At 42.7% G+C, this 19,835-nt stretch overlaps 3 protein-coding genes across 3 annotated transcripts; 2 read left to right on the top strand and 1 right to left on the bottom strand.

Moving 5' to 3' along the window:
* Nucleotides 1-738: 738 nt before the first annotated feature.
* LOC109468999 (kelch-like protein 21) lies at nucleotides 739-14,831 on the bottom strand. The gene is made up of 5 exons (XM_019767387.1): nucleotides 14,778-14,831; nucleotides 2,554-4,070; nucleotides 2,180-2,354; nucleotides 1,404-1,544; nucleotides 739-939 (listed from the first exon to the last, which is right to left on the bottom strand). Exons 1-5 carry the CDS (start codon nucleotides 14,802-14,804, stop codon nucleotides 787-789), a joined length of 2,013 nt encoding a protein of 670 aa, XP_019622946.1. The 5' UTR covers nucleotides 14,805-14,831; the 3' UTR covers nucleotides 739-786.
* Nucleotides 9,621-12,394, top strand: LOC109469000. The gene is made up of 6 exons (XM_019767388.1): nucleotides 9,621-9,704; nucleotides 10,243-10,371; nucleotides 10,671-10,799; nucleotides 11,254-11,346; nucleotides 11,774-11,905; nucleotides 12,291-12,394. The coding sequence occupies exons 2-6, from the start codon at nucleotides 10,252-10,254 to the stop codon at nucleotides 12,384-12,386; spliced, it is 570 nt and encodes a 189-aa protein (XP_019622947.1). The 5' UTR covers nucleotides 9,621-9,704; nucleotides 10,243-10,251; the 3' UTR covers nucleotides 12,387-12,394.
* Nucleotides 14,800-18,612, top strand: LOC109469001 (methionyl-tRNA formyltransferase, mitochondrial-like). Its single transcript, XM_019767389.1, has 9 exons — nucleotides 14,800-15,222; nucleotides 15,396-15,596; nucleotides 15,971-16,091; nucleotides 16,373-16,489; nucleotides 16,647-16,722; nucleotides 16,889-16,980; nucleotides 17,640-17,712; nucleotides 17,815-17,897; nucleotides 18,245-18,612. Exons 1-9 carry the CDS (start codon nucleotides 14,894-14,896, stop codon nucleotides 18,374-18,376), a joined length of 1,224 nt encoding a protein of 407 aa, XP_019622948.1. The 5' UTR covers nucleotides 14,800-14,893; the 3' UTR covers nucleotides 18,377-18,612.
* Nucleotides 18,613-19,835: the final 1,223 nt, after the last annotated feature.

Here is a 19,835-nt window from a genome sequence, read left to right on the forward strand (position 1 = left end):
GTATCTGTATGTTCTCAGATGTGAACTTCCCTCATACACAAATGGCTTTTGAACTGTCCTTTGAAGGCTAGAAGAAACTAGTTAATGAACACAAAATCTAGCTTTCTACAGGCATATATGTTATGTAAATAGATACTTCATTTTCATGTTATGTTACTACTTTATCAGTTCTTTGATTCATATATAATGTATATGCAGTTCTTCATAACCTCATTTATAACTTCATTTAGAGGCGCAGCTCCACAATCATAGCCTGGGTACCATCCTGGTTAGTTTACGTCCGCTCCTACAGTCGCTACATGGTGGTAGCGACTGTAGGAGCGGACGTAAACTAACCAGGATGGTACCCAGGCTACCACAATCATCAAGCAGATGTAGAGTTTGGATCAGAGTCTTTGAGGCCGTTTAATAAAACTATTGGATTATGAAATGAAGACTAACCTTCCCTTCTAACACTGGAATGGCTTGGGACTTACCCCAAATTTTCGGCTGACTCTGTCAACCTTGTTCACGGAATAAACCCGTCTACTCTTCAATGGAACGTGACGTCAGAGACACGTGACCGTAGTAGCGGGCCAGATAACTTGTGTCGCCCCCCGTCTCTGTTCAGGGTAGGTCTGTGAGCTCTAATATCCAGTGTTGGCAGAGAAAGTTTAGTCTCTATTTCATAGTGTACCAACACAGATGAACTTTCATGCTACAAAACAAGAGGAGTCGTGTATAGGCTAGGCCAGTAGCGATCTTCTGCAGTTCTTCATAACATCACGAGGGGGTGCTATAGTATGGCTAAGAAATGCTACATATTACAGACGGCATGCTGCACTTGTCTTCCTTCCCCACCGGTTTGGCGACCGTGAGGCACTTGTGGCCGCGCCTCAGTATCGGCATCTCGGCCGCGACTCGCCATTTGTCCGACTCTGGGTAGTAGCACTCCACATTCTGGGTAAGAAAGAAAACAAAATAAAGGGAGAACAATGCTGCAAAACGTTTGTTACTTTTGATTAAAGTCATATTTTTTATAATGCTCGAGTACTGACAGCATAAGTTTTGTAATGACTTGGTTTGTGGGAAGGTGTTCGAAAAATGATGGGAAAGTATGCCTCCTGGCGGCTTTCTATGGTACAGCAACAGCTTTTTTTTGGGGGGGGGGCGGTATTTCATAATCTATTTTCTGATTTATTTCATCTTATGACAACTACGTCACCCCTGCCATGGAATATGGCGTAACGTCGAATAGCAGAGCATTCGGCTTAGAACCAAGAGGTCCCGGGTTCAAATCCTGCCAAGTCACCAACGTTGTGCCCTTGGGAAAGGCACTAACACGACTTTCCTTACTTCACTCAGGTGAAAATGATATGCCAGAATGATCAGTGGGCATTAAAGGAAAACCAAACAATATTTACCTCAGTGAGATACCTCTGACGGGACCGGCCCCCGGAGATGAAGATTTTCCCGTGTATGACCGTCATGGCGCCCATCCAGTGGTCCCCGTTCAACGGCGCTACTTTCACCCACTCGTGTCTCTCTGGGTCGTACGCGTCAACCTACATGTGGGGAGAAGAGGAGAGAATGATACGCTGGGAGCCATACTAATATGGGTCGTTAGCTGATTCCCGTCGGTAGCCAAGGGCACTACCCCCGCCTATGAAATTACCGCTACGGGGGAGATGAGCCCGAGGGAGTATAGGGCCGACCACTCCTCGTAGCGGTAGATAGGCGGGCGAAGTCCTCTTGGCTACTTGAAGGGAAACGATTAACGGTCCGATACTAGTCTGGCTCCAAGGATAGATACGGTATAGTATCACCTATAGGGCCATGCATGTAGCCTGGGTTCCATCCTGGTTAGTTTACGTCCGCTCCCACAGTCGCTACCACCAACCACCAACCACGACTGTGGGAGCGGACGTAAACTAACCAGGATGGAACCCAGGCTACCATGCATGCACCACGAGTCCAATATGTACGTGTTTCACATGGTTCGGTTGAGCAAATAACATCAAGAAAATCGGAGAGTTGAAGGGGGGCTATAATTCAGTATACCAGGGTTCTAGGTTGTCCATCTATCCGATCCATGTGATCATACGGTGCTATCTGTGATTATCGACAATGCTGTACCGTACGGTGCACACACAACTGATAACTTCATTGCTAGAAAAAGTCGTAAGGGGGCGCGGCATACCTTACTGCCGCTCATGCCGATGAAGTAGATGAGGTTCTTGACGCAGATGGTGTGGAAACTCTTCCTCCTGGGTTTGAAGGAAGGCGTGTACTCCTCCTGCCACGTGTCAGTCTTAGGGTCCAGACTCAGAATCTCCACCTCGTCTGACGTGGCCGCAAAACCCATGGCGAACAACCTGAAGAAAAGAAAGTTGGGGTGTACGTTATTAAGTAACGGTATAGCAACTTTAGTCGCAGGTCGTCGTAAGATTTTGGTGACGTGTTAGGGAGGAGCCTAATGGTACAGTATTGTGTGCAATTTGCAAGAATTCTAGGAATTGTACAGAAATTTTGTCCACAGGCATGGAATGTCCACAGGAATGTAACAGCACAAACCTGCTGTTACAAACTGCTACACTGAATTTCTTCAGTGTTTTCGGTGGCGGGTCCACAGTTGTCCAGGTGTTGTAGTTTGGGTTGTACTTCTCACACGGTTGTTGATGGCTCAACTCCCTGTCGTTGCCAAGAACGTAAATCTGACCGTTCAGCGCAACGACTCTGAAATACGCCTGTCTGTACTGCGTCATGGGCGGTAACGTCTTCCACGTGTCGTTGACGACGCTGTAGCGCCACGCTTGGCAGAATTTCACCGGCTCCTCCGCCGTGGACACCACGTAGATGTCGCTGTCGATGGCGTCCGCCATCAGACACGTGTCGTACATGCCGGGCGGAAGTCTCGCGAGAATTCCCCACCTGCGCGAGACTGGGTTGTACCACTCCATCGCCATGACGACGTGAAGCTTCATGGGATCGTCCTCGTACCCAGAACCCCCTAGGATCACCATGACGTCTTCCATACACGCCGTCTTCTTGTGATCCCAGAGACGCTTCTTGACTTGTGCTGAGAGAGCTAACGCCCTGTTGGATCTTAAGATCAAAGACTCGGAGTCTAAGTTAGTCATGATGTAACCCTCGTTCAACAAATGCAGTCCGACATTTTCTAACAACTCAGGTAGATGCTGTTGTCTGCTTTGAGTGTCATGTCTGACCCATCTTATAACCGCTTCGTAGATACTCTCTCTATTTAGAGTCAGGCGTTTGTCAGTGATAAGGGAAATCAGCATATGGCAGGGGAGCAAAACAAAGTCTTCACTCTCGCTCGCCCAGAAGAAGTTTTGCAGGATGTAAGATCTTGCCTTCTCTTCTAGATCTGTACAGGCGTACATGTCGCTTAGACTTAGGACCGCTACGCAGTTTGAATTGTCCAACTGCCTTTCGAGAAATTTGCAGCATGCTTTTGTCAGAGATCTCACTTGAAACAGACACGCAGCGTGTAACGCGGTTTCTACTAGTTCTTCGGTTAGGACCGCTTTTCCGCTGTACACGAACTCAGTCACAAGTTTGAGGGTCTGTGTGGGGACTTCTTGTATGTCTATACTCTGTTTGCCTTCTTCCTGAAACTCTCTGAGAAACATGGCGTCAAAATACGGACAGGCGGCCGCAAGAACCACTCTGTGACCCTCCACGATCCCTCCGTCGTCCGAGCACAGAGATATGTTGGCGTATTTGCCGCACAGTCGCAAATCGCCCAGCGCCTGCAGTACCAGCTTCTGATCCCTGGCATCGCTGCAGGAACCAAACTCACCGGAAATGACGTCAGCGGTCCAATGGTCTTCGAAAATATACTTTACGATACAGTTGACGTCATTGGCTACCTTGGGTTCTTCCCGAAGACGACGTAAGCCGTCGAGGACCAGTTGACCGTGGCCTTCGTCTTCGAAGTCCATGTTCCCGTTCGGGAGAAATGTGCATACGAGCCCGCCTTCCACGATTACGTTTGGCGGGAGGGCAGGAACTTTAGGGGTGTGCCCCGGCAGAAGGGCGGGAAGGTAGCGACTCATTTTCACCTGAAACTGACTGAGAAGATGTTTTAATTATAATTTTGAATATACATAATTATTATAGTCTGGTAGACCCACATCACTAAAAAAGAAAAACTTCAACAATGACAAATAGGGTCGGTAGGTCGGGAGTGTCTTTTTTCTTTAATTTTAAATTTTGGCTGAAGTGATCCAAGAAATACTGTTAAACAATGAAAACTGAAATGCACCCCACGAAGATTAATGACTGAATCAAATTATTCTTCTACAGTAACTGCAGCATGATCACGACCAGCAATATATTATTATTGTTTTCAGAATCACCAACTAAGTATTCGTACTGCTGGTATTACTATTTATGTTAACGTTGCACATGCTGGTTGTAGTGTTACTAGAAAACCCAACCGGCGTGTCGTGTGTTAAACAAAACCAAAATACGTACTGAGACAGGACTTACCCCTCCTTATGTCCGTTTGTAGTGAGAGATATAAACAGATTTGACCCCCTGTGACCCTTTAGGCAATGTTGCGGCTCCATAACCCGTATTTGGTAGCCTTAAATATAGCACGGGCCCTCTGAGATGGGGAGGGGGGCATGTGTACATTTGTTTAAACACCTCTCACGAGACTGTGATTGCCTTAAACAAAGAAGACTTAGTTTGTTTTTGTCTTAATGTTTTTCCTCCTCTTCGTCGGCCAGATGATCATTTTGATAGGCGTTGACAATGGCGATGCAAAAGCTAGTTCCCATGTGCCACCGTGTGATGTCCCGTGGATAGCCTTTACCAGGCTTCAGAGTCGGCTGAAAAAAGTAGAAATTGGCCGGCCAAATAGACTGATGATATGCCAGGGAGTTGCCAATCTAAGACGTAAATTTGCTATACCCTGTCCCTGGCCCTTTGTTATTTGTCTATTTTGACAATTTCTACTCTTAAAGTTTGTATATATACCCAATTCTGATATACCAAACCTTGGGTACACCATCGCTGTCTTGTATTTCGTTTCGTATGATTTATTAAAAAAACTTACAGAGAAGCCATCAAACTGATATTTTTCTTCGCCTTGACGTTTTCATAACACCAAATTCTTCTCTTATCAGAACAAAGAAGGCCAGTTTGACCTCACACGGACTGAATTCCCCTCTACCCCTACTTTCTTGGACGTCCAAAGTCTTTTCACCCTTTATGAAATGGACATTTATCTTTAAAAACAAACATTGTAAAGAGACACACCCCCAAGCACACCCACGTTAATGATTTAATTGCCCTGACTATAATACCGGCCTAGGTACGAATGTACACGTGTTCAGAGGCTGTCAATGTTCCCAAGTAACGGAGCATCGTGGTTAATTTCAAGTCGGTAAATTTGTGTGCAAGGCAATGGCCATGAGTTTGGGTGACCGGTCAACATTGAGAACACTCTTTTGCATACAAGAAACAGACATGCCTTCAAATATCAGAGTTATCAACTAAGAATTGAGAACTATCGTAGACTGAAACTCCTTGCCACTAAGTACAGTTGGGGCATCATCACTAGAAAGCTTTAAACAACTCCTGCAATTAAATGTGCAAAGATTGAGTGTAACAAGTCGTTCGGTGTGATATAGCCAGCTGCCGCCGCGCCACGTGCCTGCGAAGCTGTTGTCTTACGCCGAATGGCGGTTATACCGGCTATACTGATACAGATTTTATGTAATTAAACATTATCAAACCAACTCTCTGTCTTTCTGTGTGGCATATACATGTATAGTATTCCATATATGTTGGGCTAGCGTACATGTAGAGACAACAGCAGAGATTTAATATATTGGTTCAGAGACAGAAAACTAACCACTAGACTACGTCAGCTACGCTGAAGCTCTTACAGATTCTAAATGGGCATACATGTACAATACAGCAGTTAAAATGCGATTTGTTTCCTCGCCTAGACATTTTCACAACACTTTACATTCTTGGCGGTAGTGAATTCCCCTCTGTCCATACTTTTGTAAGTTCAAAGTCTTTACAAGCTTTATAAAACTAACATTTATTTTCAAAAACCAAACATTATAAAGAGACACACCCCATAACACACCCCCTTTTTTATTACCATAAGAAAAGAAAAGAGACGGTATGGTGCTGAGAGGCTGTCATCAGTGTGCCTAGTAACGGAACATCGCGATTGCTTTGGTGTAGTTGTGTGCGAATGCCAATGCAATGATCATGAGTTTGGGTGACCGGTCAGCATTATGTTGAGAACATTCTTTTTATACACGTACATTTTCCTCAATATGATCTACCTTTCCGCCGTTGTGGAGTATGGTATTCGGATATGCGATGCTAATCAGCTATCTTTCTCTCTTGTGAAGTTTACATTTCATAAAGAAAATAGACAAAAACATCTTCCTCAAATACGTGTATACAGGACCTCTGTCTTTACGTCCCATCCTACATTGTAGATGACGTCCTTAACCGAAGCTAGGTACTCATTTCACCTGAGTCGAGTGAGGAAATAGGTTTGAAGTGTATTTCTATAGGTCACATCATGAGTGCTCGTAAGGGATTCGAACCCATGACCTTTAGATATATTCTCAGGAAGTCAGCAACCCTAACCACAAGACCACCACCTTGCCAGTCTGAAAGATGTCAAGGCAACAGGGACTCAGTACACCTACATGGTCTTGGCACATAGGTACGTAGGCAAGCAGTCAAGCATTATAAACATATCTATCTCCCCAAGACAATTTCAAAACCCTTCCATTGGCAACACAAATATGCCGAGCCGTTATAAACCTGCCAGGTAACATTACATCGCTTTGATACAGTCCTGTACCGGTGGCAATGACCTGGCGTTCAGGTGACCGGTCAGACCATGGAGGTAAAAAGAGACTCCATGGTCAGACCAACAGGGTAAGATTGGGTCCCTTAGTCTTGGTCACAGGGTTGAAATTTCGACATAATCTTTGCTAAACTTTGCAATATATGTGTAATCAATTTGCAACATACACTATGATACCCAATTTTTATAATGAAAAAAAAAAGACAATCAGACAATCACAATGGCCATGAGTTTTGGTAGACGGTCAAAATTAAGAATAATCTTATCCTTTTTTACATTAACTTCTTCAACCTCAATTTTCGTATTTGTAAGCTATTTGGATAGCAGTGATTGTATTAGTATATAACATTATCTTGAGAAGAAGAAAATTGAGTATTGAGATGACCGGTCATCAGAACTCACGAACACAATGGCATCCGTGCATTGATAAAGCTTCATCCGAGCGTTTTTGCGTTACTTAGTACCTTTATGACTTCTCTGAATTTTGTTGCCCCCTACAATGACAGACAGACATTCAAGTCAAAGTATTCAAGTAACGGAACAACGCTTTGTTTCTATTGCAATTTTTCTACAAATGTCAATGACTAAGAGTTTCGGTGACCGGTCAGTATGACTAAGACTCGTATGTATTTCTCTAAATCTACTTCAGATAATTATCGGGTCCGTCTACAATTCCCTTACAACTCTACATTTATACATGTATTATGTCCGGGGTTGTCGTAAAACTGTCAGCCAATAGAACAAGCCGTTTCATTTCAGTTGGGCGTTTCCGCCTGCTACTCTCTTTGATGTCCATTGTCTCCTCACCATTCATAAACCGAGCAAACCATTACAAAACATTAATCTTTGAAGGGCAAACATCTTTAAAAGGCTGCGCGCTATCTTTAATTTACGTCGCAATTCCAACCCGGGGAGTCCAGACTGCGGCTGTAAAGATGTCGAATAATAGATAACATCTTAATCAAGTCTGCAGCAAAGGTCCGTAAGGTCGGCTGACCGGTCAAGGTTGTGGGGCCACTCTTGTTTGCATGTTTTGTTTTTATTTTGCAAATGCTCTTCTTCACAACTTATTGTCAACATTTCGTTTGAGAATGAGAAGAAATGTCCAGTATCAGGGTGAAGTGGCCAAAGTTAGGGTGTCCAAAGTTGTCCAAAGTCACGCCATAGGGCGGTGGCCGCAATTGCAAGTTGTATCTTTGTATCCAGGGTTTTTAATTGACTACCGTGGTAACAATCGCTTCTGGGCCGGCAAGGTCATCTTGACTTCGAATCTGAAGGTTCTGGGTTCGAATCCCTATAGTAGGCCCTATTATTGTGTCCTTGGGAAAGACACTTTACATCCACTTTTCTGCAAAATTAGCTCCCAAACCTGTACCAAACTTACTAGCACGTTGTTGGTCATCGACCTTCGCCAGGTCATGGCTAAGTTGACCCCTGTTCCTGCTTTCTCTTGTTTAGGGTCTCCTTCACCTTTGTGAGCACAGCAAACAAACATTTATCATCGGTTATTGGGCGTCATCAAACGAGAGATCAATAAAGTTGGGAACAATGAATCTTATCTTCCCCACGACGGCGTCAATTGCCTGTACCACAGAGGTATGTACATGTAGTTGTTAACATGTCGCCTTACCACTAATGTCCTACGGCGGGGAAACAATCATCGTGGGACGTCGCCCAATTTTGATGTCGTACGCCATTGTAAAGAGCATATCCCACTTCTGACACCATGTTTCAAGAGATTAATCCATGAGCATTTGTAATCGAATTTTTCCTAGTCTTCATCCAACAAACATATCTGATGATGTCTATATCGATATCTGATGACTGTCATTTACATCAGGGCGCCAGTCCTGATATTGCTCTTATGAAGATCAGAGAATTAGACAGAGATTAGAGAATTTAAGTACGTTGTAACAATTTGTAGGTGGTGGCTACGTGGAGCATTGCATACATGTACGACAATCGCAGTGTTACATGGGGTTAGGCACGTAATGTATACATTTATCTTTATCGTAATATATACCTTTATCTTTAAAAGTGGGAAGGATACAGACTGATGCAATAGATATGCATATACATATGGACCGTTACAAAGTGTGCTATATTCAAATACAATGCCATGATAATACATCACTTCCTATATCCTATCGCTTCCTATAGGGAGCGGCCACATCCGCGTAAGATTTTGAGGAGATTTTAAAGTAGTCTGACAAAAATGACTGGCGACGAGGATCTAAGACAGCCTTTTCCGCAAGAAGGCAGCTTGAATTTTGCAGAATATAAACACGACTAGCACACGAATCGTTTGCCATCGTGCGAAGATCGTAAGACGATATTACGACGAATGCGGACGGGCACATAGGAGGACCAACGCACTACTATATATAGTAGATGTAGTTTTGCACGTTGGCTCTGGTACAAAGGTTAATTGTATCTGTTTGAGACATGTGACATCATTGTACAAAGTCTACGGTAAGTTTGCTATCCAAGACAATACGTCACATCTGGTGGGACCAACGCAGTGCTAGGCGTGGTTTTGTTCCTGATATTTGCTCAGGTACAAAGAACGGAAGCTTGTATGAACTTTAAGGACTCTCACGTGCTCTAAAGGCTATGAAAAGCCTCCAATGTTATCACCTTAGAGACTCACCAAAAGCAAATACACGAAACAAGAACCATTTACGCAATAAGACCAATATAGAGGTTTGCCAAGATTAGCGCCAATGACGGTAATTTATGACATTGAGGGCTATAAAAGACGGGAAGTCACAAGACTTAAGTCAGAAGGAGCGACGAGAAGGCAAGAAACTCAGTCTTACTGTCTTGCGGTTTTCAAAGTTCTCTGTGAAAGGTAAGTTCTGGTTTTTCTTGGCGCTCTTTTTACACTTACGCTGTACGCTAAGCATTTTACCATAATATGCAGGTTTCAACTGATTTCTTTCTTCTTTGATGATATTTCGTTATCTTCAAGTAAAAACGTAGGAGTTTCTTGTTTCTGAATACTAGTAGTTTAATACAGTCTTGCCAATTCCTATCCAGAGTCGACGCATTCTCTTTTCCCCCGTAACTATCACTAAATGCAGTCAAGCGCACCTAGTCTAGTTCTAGCCTCCTCTACCAGGCTTATGGGGGCGGTTGGAAAGAGTAGAAATCGGCCAAATAGAGAGATAGCATCGGCCAAGAAAGTTGGTCTGCTGGAGAGAACAGTTTGCCGCTCTGGGGTGCGGCAAAATGTACTAGTCTAGCGGACCAACTCTCTTGGCCGATGCTATCTCTCTTTTTGACCGATTTCTACTCTTTCCAGCCGCCTCCCGAAGCCTATGCTAGTAGAGGCTAGTCTAGTTCTTGTACGTGCCTAAAGTCAGTAATCTATGCTGATTTTTCCTCAGCTCAGAGCCATGAAGTTTTCCGTGTTGGTGTTGTTGGTTCTGATGGGGACCGGTACTTACTCCATGCCGACCGAAGTCACGGACCAAACCGGCGCACCCGCAAAACCGACCAAGCAACCGGCCAACCAGGTAGGAGGAAGGAAAATTGGTTTTGAAATTCGTTTTTTTATAGACCACATGAAAAAACTGTTGTCACTGCTTATGTTTTTGCCTCTATTCTATATTTAAACTTTGCAGTAACTCTAGAACTTTGTCGCTAGCCTCTACCAGCACGCTTCGGGAGGCGGTTGGAAAGAGTAGAAATTGGCCAGATAGAAACTGTACTATCTAGTAGACCAACACCCTCGGCATGTTATTTGGCCAAATTCTACTCTTTCCAGCCGCTTTCCAGACGATTTGGTATGACTATTGTACATCATTTGATGCAGGACACCGTGGTTGTGGTGGGCCGCATCATGTCCGAGGCTTTCGCCTTTCAAATCGACTTTCACGGACTCGACTGTGAAGTCATCTTCGAGTCCAGTGTGGGCACCGGCATCAAGCGATGCTACGACGGGGTAAGGCGCACCACAGTTTTTCTTCATCCTTATTTTATTCACCGTTTAAACAGTTTTCCTCTCTCTCTAGCTAGTTTATAAAGCTTCTCTGAATACAGGATCTAAAAATGTTCAAATCTCACCTGTTTAGTACCTATGTGAATGGTCATTATGTTATAAAGCTGTCATAATGCATGGTCGCTTCTTGGAGTCACCTCATACTAGTAATACATTACCTTGCTCACTTCGCTCACTCGGTGGTTTATTCGAGTTTCATAGAAAATGACCATGCTTTACGACACCGTCTAAACCTCAGAGCGGGTGTATTATATTTGCCTTATATACTCGAGTCATGCCGCTTTATTTTCTAGTATGCCTTTGCCTAAGTTGTATCTATGGATCTGAGATGTATTTACATGGCTACCTCATCGTTTGCAATTTATGTATAAATGCAGTATTTCTGGTCGCTTTCTAGAGCTGGATCCTGACCTGTTTCGAGCAGCAGAGGCAGTGCTTCGTCACGGGATCTGTGTCGGCCAAGAAAGCTGCAGGAGCTCCTCAGCACAAGGTGAGTGGAAGAAAGAAAGTCATCTCAAACCAGTACAATTTACCAAAGAATCTATCGATCGTACACTAGTTGTGAGAGAAAAACCGATGTTATGTACTGTATATAGAGGTTCACTGTACATGGAAGACCGCCCTATAGCTATCTTTTTTCAATGAATACAGTAAACATGTGATCTATGGGGGGGGGGGATACAAGGTCAGTCACGTTTGGGACCGCATCCTTCCTCTTGCAACGCCACCTTGCGACTGCAGGTCGTGGTCTCATTTGGAAGATCACGAATATGCAAATGAGCATATGCAAAATAGTTCCCTCTTTTGTCCTGAGGAAGGTAGCAGAACGGTTACCGGAACGTTGGTTAGAACGCGGAAGGATTTTTCCTATTATCCCGATGAAACTATCTACAAGTTTTATATGTGGCGTGTTACAGGATAAGGTGACTGTATTGGGGAGGGCCTTCGACACTCCCTTTGCTCTGGAACTCGCTTTCGACGAAGTCCAAGACTGTGAGACCGTCTACGTGTCTGGGAACGGCTCTGACATCAAGCGCTGTTACGACCCGGTATGGATGTAGCGTTACACGTTTTCATTTCATCTTCGTCCGTTCATTCTATGAATGCCCTCCATATAATCTCCAAAATCTCCAAAATGTACAGCGCTGACAACTCTCCAGTATCACTGACGAAAGGTAGTGGATACTACCTGAAACGTCTGACCGTTTTCAAAAATAATATCCAGTTGTATGAGTAACTGGTTTTTGTTGTATCTTATTACCTGGATGCCCAATCTTCACAGACGTTATCTCCAAAATGGCCATGTCATTCATGATATACTGGAAGTTCTGCTGCACTACCATAGAAACTCGCTAGGTTTGTGCTGCATTTTGCCAATGAAACATAACTTTCTACTTATAGCGAGTGTAGACATGAGCCTTTATTCCCTTCCAGGACCTTGGCGTGACTCTGTACTGCTTCGAACAAGTGAACCAGTGCTACCTGACCAGTGTGGATGAGGATGCAGGCATTCACAACGGGGTGTCTTAAGGCCAGGTTAGTGTCACTGTCAAAAAAATTGGTATGTCATCTTGAAGATATCTTAACTATCAAAACTATTATCACTTATTTCAGTTCAAGATCACTAGAAACGAAAAAAAATATCTTTTAATTGATTATCAAGTAAAACAAAGTTAGACCATTGACTAAAAATTGACCAGTATTTCTCCACAGAAGCTATTTATTTTAGAATTTGCGATTGGTCAAAACGTTAATAAAGCCACTTTCTCATTGGTCGAAACGTTAATTGCCATCCTCTCATTGGTTAAACTGTCAACTGTAATAAACAGTCAGGATTAAAATAGATCTTTTGCCTCATAGGTGAAGAAACCAGCGTCTTGGGCCAGAAAGGAAGACTCGACTGAACAGCTCATGGCGACCGCAAGACTATACGACGTTCTGTTGTTCTATGTTTGAACAAATTTAGATTTGCAAGCTTGTTGTGTGGTTTATCTTCAGCTATCTACTTGCGTCTCCAACAAAACGGTTCAAGTAACCATTCAGTAAAAATGTCTACTTCTCATTTGACCGTTCTTATGGACCATTACTCCCAGTATACGACATTACAGGCAAGCTTTTTACACACAACAGAAGAACTGTGCTCGTGGAGTATTAGTTACACTTACAGTCCTATTTATCGTGACATTTTTCAGTTTTTCAGTTTTATTCAGATCCACAATTAGCCTCATAAGAAGCTTTTCTTCCTGTGGTCTGCACATTCATATTTACATACAATATGACATAAAAACTCTCACAAGGAAACTATATTTTGTATCTCATTACCTGGATGTCTAACCTAGGAACTGTTGTTTTTGTATCTATTACGAATAGTAACTTACATGTACAAGGGACAGTCAGGGAGCCGCGAGGTATGGCAGCTGCCCATAGGGACATACAGACAATACAAACATACTAGTATTCAGTCAAGTATTTTTGGTCACAGTGCCATATTAGCTGGGTTTTCTTTCTCACTCTGCCGTGTCATGGTAGCCCTTTACCTTTATACACACGCAAAATTACGTGTCTTACAACTTGTTATTCTGTTGTCTGGCAACCATCCCACACCTATCTTTGTGATCATATAGCTAGGTAACTGAATCCCATCCGGTAAAAATTTCCCGAAGCCGGTGCGCTCACAGACCCCGGCGGGCTCCCGGGAACCGTCACGATGGATGGTATCAGTTCTTCTGTTGCGTGTGTAGAGCGCCAGTACCGCATCGAAACGTTCAGGGTCTATTAGAAGATGTAACTCCTTGTCAACCTCTGCGTGTGCAGTATTACATGTGGCACATGTTGTGACAAACCTTTTCTATGTTGTGCGCTGACAAACACTTCAAGTACTAGTAGTATGGATGTGAAGTTTACATCAGTTTCTCATGCATATTTACAGCTGTCGTCTTTCAATTATTTGTTGAAGCAATAAAAAACTCCTGAAAGGGATTATCGATGTCTCCAAGTACTTTTTATTAGGGCGTTTTCAAAAGGTAATATATGCACATATAATGCACTACTTGTAGGTATAAACTTATATTGGAAGCGTATGGGGACATAGCACACAATAGCCAACTAAAGGGATGTTAAAAAGAATAGTTTTCTAGTTTTGTCCTTTTTTATCTTAATATTCATTGCCTGCATGGACAATTGAGGAATGACAACAACATTGTTTCCAAAGTTCGACCATACATCGATTTATGAGGCGTCGCCAAAAAAACTACAAATTTTCGCAAGGGATTCTGGGGTTGTTTCAAGATGGCTGCGCCCATAGGAAAAAGTCGGGCCGATTCGATTTCAGGTTATTGTGCTTATTTACGCCATACTGTGTTGTCAAATTTCACTGCATCTCTTGTTCAGCAGAATAGAAGTATTGTGATATATCATATAAGTGCTAACACATAACTCTTAAGTGAGTTGTAATGGTTATATTTGGGTAAGAGGGAATGTTGGGAGGGGGGCGTGACCAACTATAAAAGGTGGTCAACACACACTAGCGCTTGCGGTCGGTTCCCCACCAAAACGTCGACTGTCAACCGCTATTATATTAAAATATTACTACGTTGATATATAGTACTAGTGTTGGGCTACAGTGTCAAGTACATACAGTGGGTGTCTGACAGTCATTTGAAGACAAAAAAAAATTATGTTCAAACTATAAGGTTAACGTTAACGTTACTATGATACTACATAATCCCGTAGCAGTCCTGAAAAAGAATTGTTCTCATACTGTCTTCAACCTCCTGCTAACATGCATTTGAGCATGTCTCTTGTCTTATTGGGGCCAATGAAATACACAGACATTCCATCACAATAATTTAAAAAATAAACAAGAAATTCACAGAAAACTGAGGTATGAGATATTTGCTTTGTGTATGCTTGTTTACTTACCTGTTTCTTTAAATCATCCCCAGGCATACATGTATGAAATGTATGAAACTTGCTGATCCTGAGAGTGAGAAATGCTGACCAAGGAAAACTTCAAGAACTTGTGAACTGCCTATAGAATGTATTTTGCATCCTGTATATCAAGACCAAAGTCTATAGATAGGTTATCATCCTACCTGTGGCAACTACAACTAAAACAGAACTTCTCAAAAACATGTGCAAACAGCCAATGGGAGTTCAGAACACATTGGAGGCATTGGAGGACAGAATACATTCCCCACAAGTCTCCCTATTGGTCAGGCAGATGCATATGTACAGGACTTTTGACCAATCAGAGTGCAAGTTCTTCAGCCAATCAGAGATCAGGACCACCATGGAGGATTTTGTTCTTTGGAAGTGATGAATTTTCAGTGGAAGTTCTGAGGAAGCTAAAGGCCAACAATACCAGGTACATTCATGAGAGGAGTCTACAATATACACACATATATATAATATACAATATACAGCACATTTTGCCCTTTGTCAAATTGGTTGGTAAGTTTGTAGACACAGTAAAATCGTTGAAATTAAAATCTAATATTGAAACTTTTTAAATCAAATTCGGCTTTTTTCCCCTCTCAGGACCAAGTCAGCAGACAGAGTTGTGGAAGCATTAGAAGTGGTGTGTTCACCAAAGAGGGTTCCAGTCAGGACATATGCAAATGAGCACCACCTGCCTCTCCACGATTGGCCCCTGCAAGGGTCATGTGACCAGTTTGATGTGGGGGTGGTGGCCTCATTTGGGTTCCTCATCCCGAAGAAGGTCATCAGACTTTTTCCATAGTAAGTGAGAATGATTGTTCTGTGAATATAATAGAATCTGCAGACATAGAATCATCACAATGGAACTCGTTGCCACCAAGCACAGTAGGGCATCATCACTAGAAAGCTTTAAACAACTCCTGCAATTAAATGTGCAAAGATTGAGTGTAACAAGTCGTTCGGTGTGATATAGCTAGATGCCGCCGCGCCGCGTGCCTGTGAAGCTGGTGTGTTATGCCGAAGGGCAGTTATACCGGCTATACTGATACAGATACAGATACAATTCTACCAAATTGGAGTCTCTACCTTGACACAATTATACTAGCATTTCTGTTGAGCTGAATGATGTTGATATACCATTTGCTCTAACTTGCCTGTTTTTGTTTATTTTTTAGTGGCATCCTAAACATCCATCCCAGCTTGCTGCCTCGCTGGCGTGGGGCGTCGCCGGTGTTCCACACGATTCTCCATGGTGATGAGGTCACAGGGGTCACGATCATCCACATCACGCCACAGTACGTTTTAATAACTGTCAAACCAGTGATCACCTCTGTATAAGGCCATTATGGCCACTTTTTGGTGTTCCCTTAGATAAGTGCATTGTCATATGCCATGCATGTTGGGACACTGACAGGAAGTTAGGTCAAAGGTTCCAGAAAGGTCCCAGAAAAGGTTATCACATTTCCTGTCTTTTTTTCTGCTTTTTCACTGCCTTATCCTGTCGCAAGAAATTCACAATGACTCTAAATACTTCCTTGAGCCTAGTAGATGGATGAAATCTTAAATTTCTTTTTCCCTTTGTTGTGTTCAGGTTTGATGTAGGTCCAATCCTACAGCAGGAGTCAGTGCCAGTACCAGACAGATGTCAGGCTGTACAGCTGGGCAGTATGCTGTTTGATAGAGGGGCAGATATGGTAAAATCAGTATGTTGGTAGAATCAAAACTCACATTTGCATGGTTTTCATTGGACATTTCGAAAAAATTATGATTTAGCAGCCTTTTTGGAGACTTTTGTTTATGTGGTAATATATTCTGATATTGATTATGTTGTTATGTGTTTCCTCCTACTAGCTGTTGCAGTGTCTTCGGGATCTTCCAAGAAAATTGGAAAATGCTGTAAAGCAACCTTCTACTGGTGCTACAAATGGTATGTATCAGTATCATAAATGACATTGGTTATGCACATAGTATTACTTAGGATTTTTTTTGAATGAAACTTGCTAATAGTCAAAGTAGGGATATAACTGTAGTTTTTGTCTTTTTTATGCACCATGGCTGCTTCTTTCTCGTTAATGACTCTTGAGCAATTTCAGCACCAAAGTTGTCAGTGGACCAATCCTGGGTGAGGTGGGCGGAGCAAAGCAGTCAGGAGATTGACAGGCTCTACAGGAGTGTCGGTCAAAAGGTAGAGATCTATGGCAATCACTCGATATCTTTTTATTTGCAATCAGATACAGATTCATGCACAGATACAGATTCATATACAGATATACAGATACAGATTTTCCGAGTAGGATGACCGTGTCAGTCCCTACACCTAAGTGAAGGTTACAGTTGACACGGCGGCCTTCGTGTGAATTTGTTTAAGGTGGATAACAGGTCGTGAATCTGAGACCCACACATTTGGGCATGCGTCTTCCCCAGCAGATCCATATCGAGGGATACGTGCTGGTTCCGGTTTGGAAGCTTGCAGCGAGCTGCTGGATGACTTGGTTACGCTCAAGGTCCGCCTTGACTACGCCAGCCCACCTGGCGCTGCTCTCGTCCGGCAGCTGAAGACAACTGCCGTTGGAGACTTGTCCCTCAAATTGAGGGACAAGTCTCCAAAGGTAGAGATGGATTGGTTAAAATAGATCATCTTTGGATTGCATTGTGTACATGTACATACAAGGCATTCACATGTATCCAAACTATATTGTGGACTATATACTATATACTGGATCTCAACTACATGCTTATTATATTTGTTACCTTAATGTCTGATCTCTTTTTGTTCATGAAGTGTGCCAGAAAGTTTCTAAATATCTTGTTTGAGCATCTAGAAATGGAATTTTTCCTTTTCAGTTGCCTCTCAGGAGCATCTGGAATGGTAGAACAGTGAAACTCATGGACATTCTAGATCCTGATATAACCAAAGGTGAGTAATTATTTTATTTCATTTATTAGACTGTATAAAATGATATACATGTAATGCAATGATTTAATTGCCTCCAAGCTGAATACTGACTTTATTTTTCAGGTCTGACCCTCCCAGTAACAGACCCCAAACCAGGCAGTGCCCACTACCACAAACCTACCAACTCAGTCTGTATCAGATGTCAGGTAGGTGTAGGCACAATATCTTCCAGTTTCAATATAGTATTTCTTCTGGGTACGGAAGTATTGTTTTGGGTGTCTGAGCTGTGGGCTTGTCACAACAGAGAAGGTTGACAAACATCAGTGAGGGGAGATTGACAGGCAAAATGAATCTCATCTCTTTGTTTCTTGTCTGACTAAATGAAATGTACTTCTACATTTATGAAGGTTAGACATCCAGGCAAACTATATTCTACAACTCAACTACAGGATAAATTATCACTCTTCTTCAGCATCACTAAAATGGACTGACAGAACTAGTCAACACATATCACAAGTGAAGGAACTGAAAAACTTATGTACTTTTTTTGTAGGATGGCTGGGTTGGGTTCAGGAGCATCCTTCTGAAGAAGAAACTGAATGCTCAGGAGTTCTACAATGGTTACCTGTCCAGGGAACATCTCAAAGAGAAACTGTTTGAAACCAGCTCTTCAGAGACCAGCTGACAATAAACATTAATACAACACAAATGAAGACACTTATTGACATTCAATCAGTCTAGTTAGAATCAGTCTTAGATAGTGCAAAATGTTGTTATGAATATAGATCTTACATTTTTGTATTTTGACAAAAAAATACACCTGTTGTTGTCACATAATGTGAAAGTCTTGTTGCCAATGTCAATGAGTTGCAATGTAGATGACATGTTGACAGCAGAACATTCTGCCCAAACATGCAGTGATTAAGCATTAAAATGAAAAATAATACACAAATATGAAGATATCAGACCTGCATGAAAGATGAGTTTTTCATTTCTTGTTTTAATCTTTATTGACAGTGGCGGGTGCATAGAATTGAACTATTCCCCGCATGTCTAAAATAGTATCTCTACCACCCAGCTGCCACCCCCTTTACTTGGTGTTTAATGGTTCAGCCCATGTTACATAACCCTACAGTTGTACAGATGTCCTTTCCCCAATGTTACATCAGGCAGATTTAGACGGCTCTCTTCAAGGACAGAAGTCTTTGATATCTGACTCTGGCCTACATTCCAGATCTAAATTGCTGCACGTTACTGTAGTCAGTCCAATTATATCTCATCTGGAAATCACTGCACCAAGTACAGTAGGGGCATTATCATTAGATAGCTTTAGACAATGTTTAGAGTTGGATGTTCAAGGGTTAGGTGTAACAAGTCGTTTGGTGTAATGTAGCCAGCTGCCACCACGCAGCGTGCCTGTGAAGCTGGTGTGTTATACCGGCTATACAGATACAGATACAGTCTGGAGAAAACGAGAAAAATTGGTATCTGTTTAAATGCAAAGTATAGTACAAATACTTTTTTTTGCTCTCTGGCAAAAGGCAACAGGCATGCATATATCAGGAAAATGGCAGGAAATTAGATAACCCTTTTCTGGGACTTTTGACCTAACTTCCTGGCAATGTCCCTCCCAGAAAAAAAAACACGGAAACACACTAAGACACTGAAACCAAAACCTCATACACAAATTTAATTATAATCACAAATGTGATGAGTAAGGTGTTACGGAAAACTGATACTTCACGTTTTTAAACACGTGTCATCAGCCCTTACTGAACTAGTTCGGAGCGGATAGCCTCTATCAGGCTTCGGAAAGTGGCTGCAAAGAGTAGAAATCGGCCAAACAGTGATACCATGCCAGGCAACTGCCAGGGCAGTTGGTCCGCTAAAGGAGTACAGTTTGCCGTCTCGAAAACTGAATGTACCCTTTAGTGGACCAGCTCCCCTGGCATGTTATCTGTCTGGTTGGCCAATTTCTACTCTTTCCAGCCTACCCTGAGGCCGGTTCGAGGCTAGGGTACGCCCCGTGCCAACGTTCAGGAATCCCAACATCGCGATACCCGAGAGGACCTGTGACGTCACCGACCTTCCCGGCCGTCAGTCACAAGACTTCAGCGGGTTAAAAACAAGGACAGAGGCTTACT

The sequence above is a fragment of the Branchiostoma belcheri genome, unplaced genomic scaffold (assembly GCF_001625305.1).
Source record: "Branchiostoma belcheri isolate BF01 breed outbred unplaced genomic scaffold, Haploidv18h27 scaffold2, whole genome shotgun sequence".
NCBI lineage: Eukaryota > Metazoa > Chordata > Leptocardii > Amphioxiformes > Branchiostomatidae > Branchiostoma > Branchiostoma belcheri.

Excerpts from the sequence above, each read along its gene's own strand:
- LOC109469000 (XM_019767388.1), top strand. The coding sequence starts at position 10,252 with ATGAAGTTTTCCGTGTTGGTGTTGTTGGTTCTGATGGGGACCGGTACT. Across the intron at positions 10,800-11,253 it reads TCAAGCGATGCTACGACGGG|AGCTGGATCCTGACCTGTTT; the intron begins GTAAGGCGCACC and ends GTCGCTTTCTAG. Across the intron at positions 11,906-12,290 it reads TCAAGCGCTGTTACGACCCG|GACCTTGGCGTGACTCTGTA; the intron begins GTATGGATGTAG and ends ATTCCCTTCCAG.
- LOC109468999 (XM_019767387.1), bottom strand. The coding sequence starts at position 14,804 with ATGCCTGGGGATGATTTAAAGAAACAG. Across the intron at positions 2,355-2,553 it reads GTAGCAGTTTGTAACAGCAG|GTTGTTCGCCATGGGTTTTG; the intron begins GTTTGTGCTGTT and ends TCTTTTCTTCAG. Across the intron at positions 940-1,403 it reads GTCAGAGGTATCTCACTGAG|AATGTGGAGTGCTACTACCC; the intron begins GTAAATATTGTT and ends TTTCTTACCCAG.
- LOC109469001 (XM_019767389.1), top strand. The coding sequence starts at position 14,894 with ATGTATTTTGCATCCTGTATATCAAGACCAAAGTCTATAGATAGGTTA. Across the intron at positions 16,092-16,372 it reads TCATCCACATCACGCCACAG|TTTGTTGTGTTCAGGTTTGA; the intron begins TACGTTTTAATA and ends TTTCTTTTTCCC. Across the intron at positions 16,723-16,888 it reads TTCTACTGGTGCTACAAATG|CACCAAAGTTGTCAGTGGAC; the intron begins GTATGTATCAGT and ends GAGCAATTTCAG.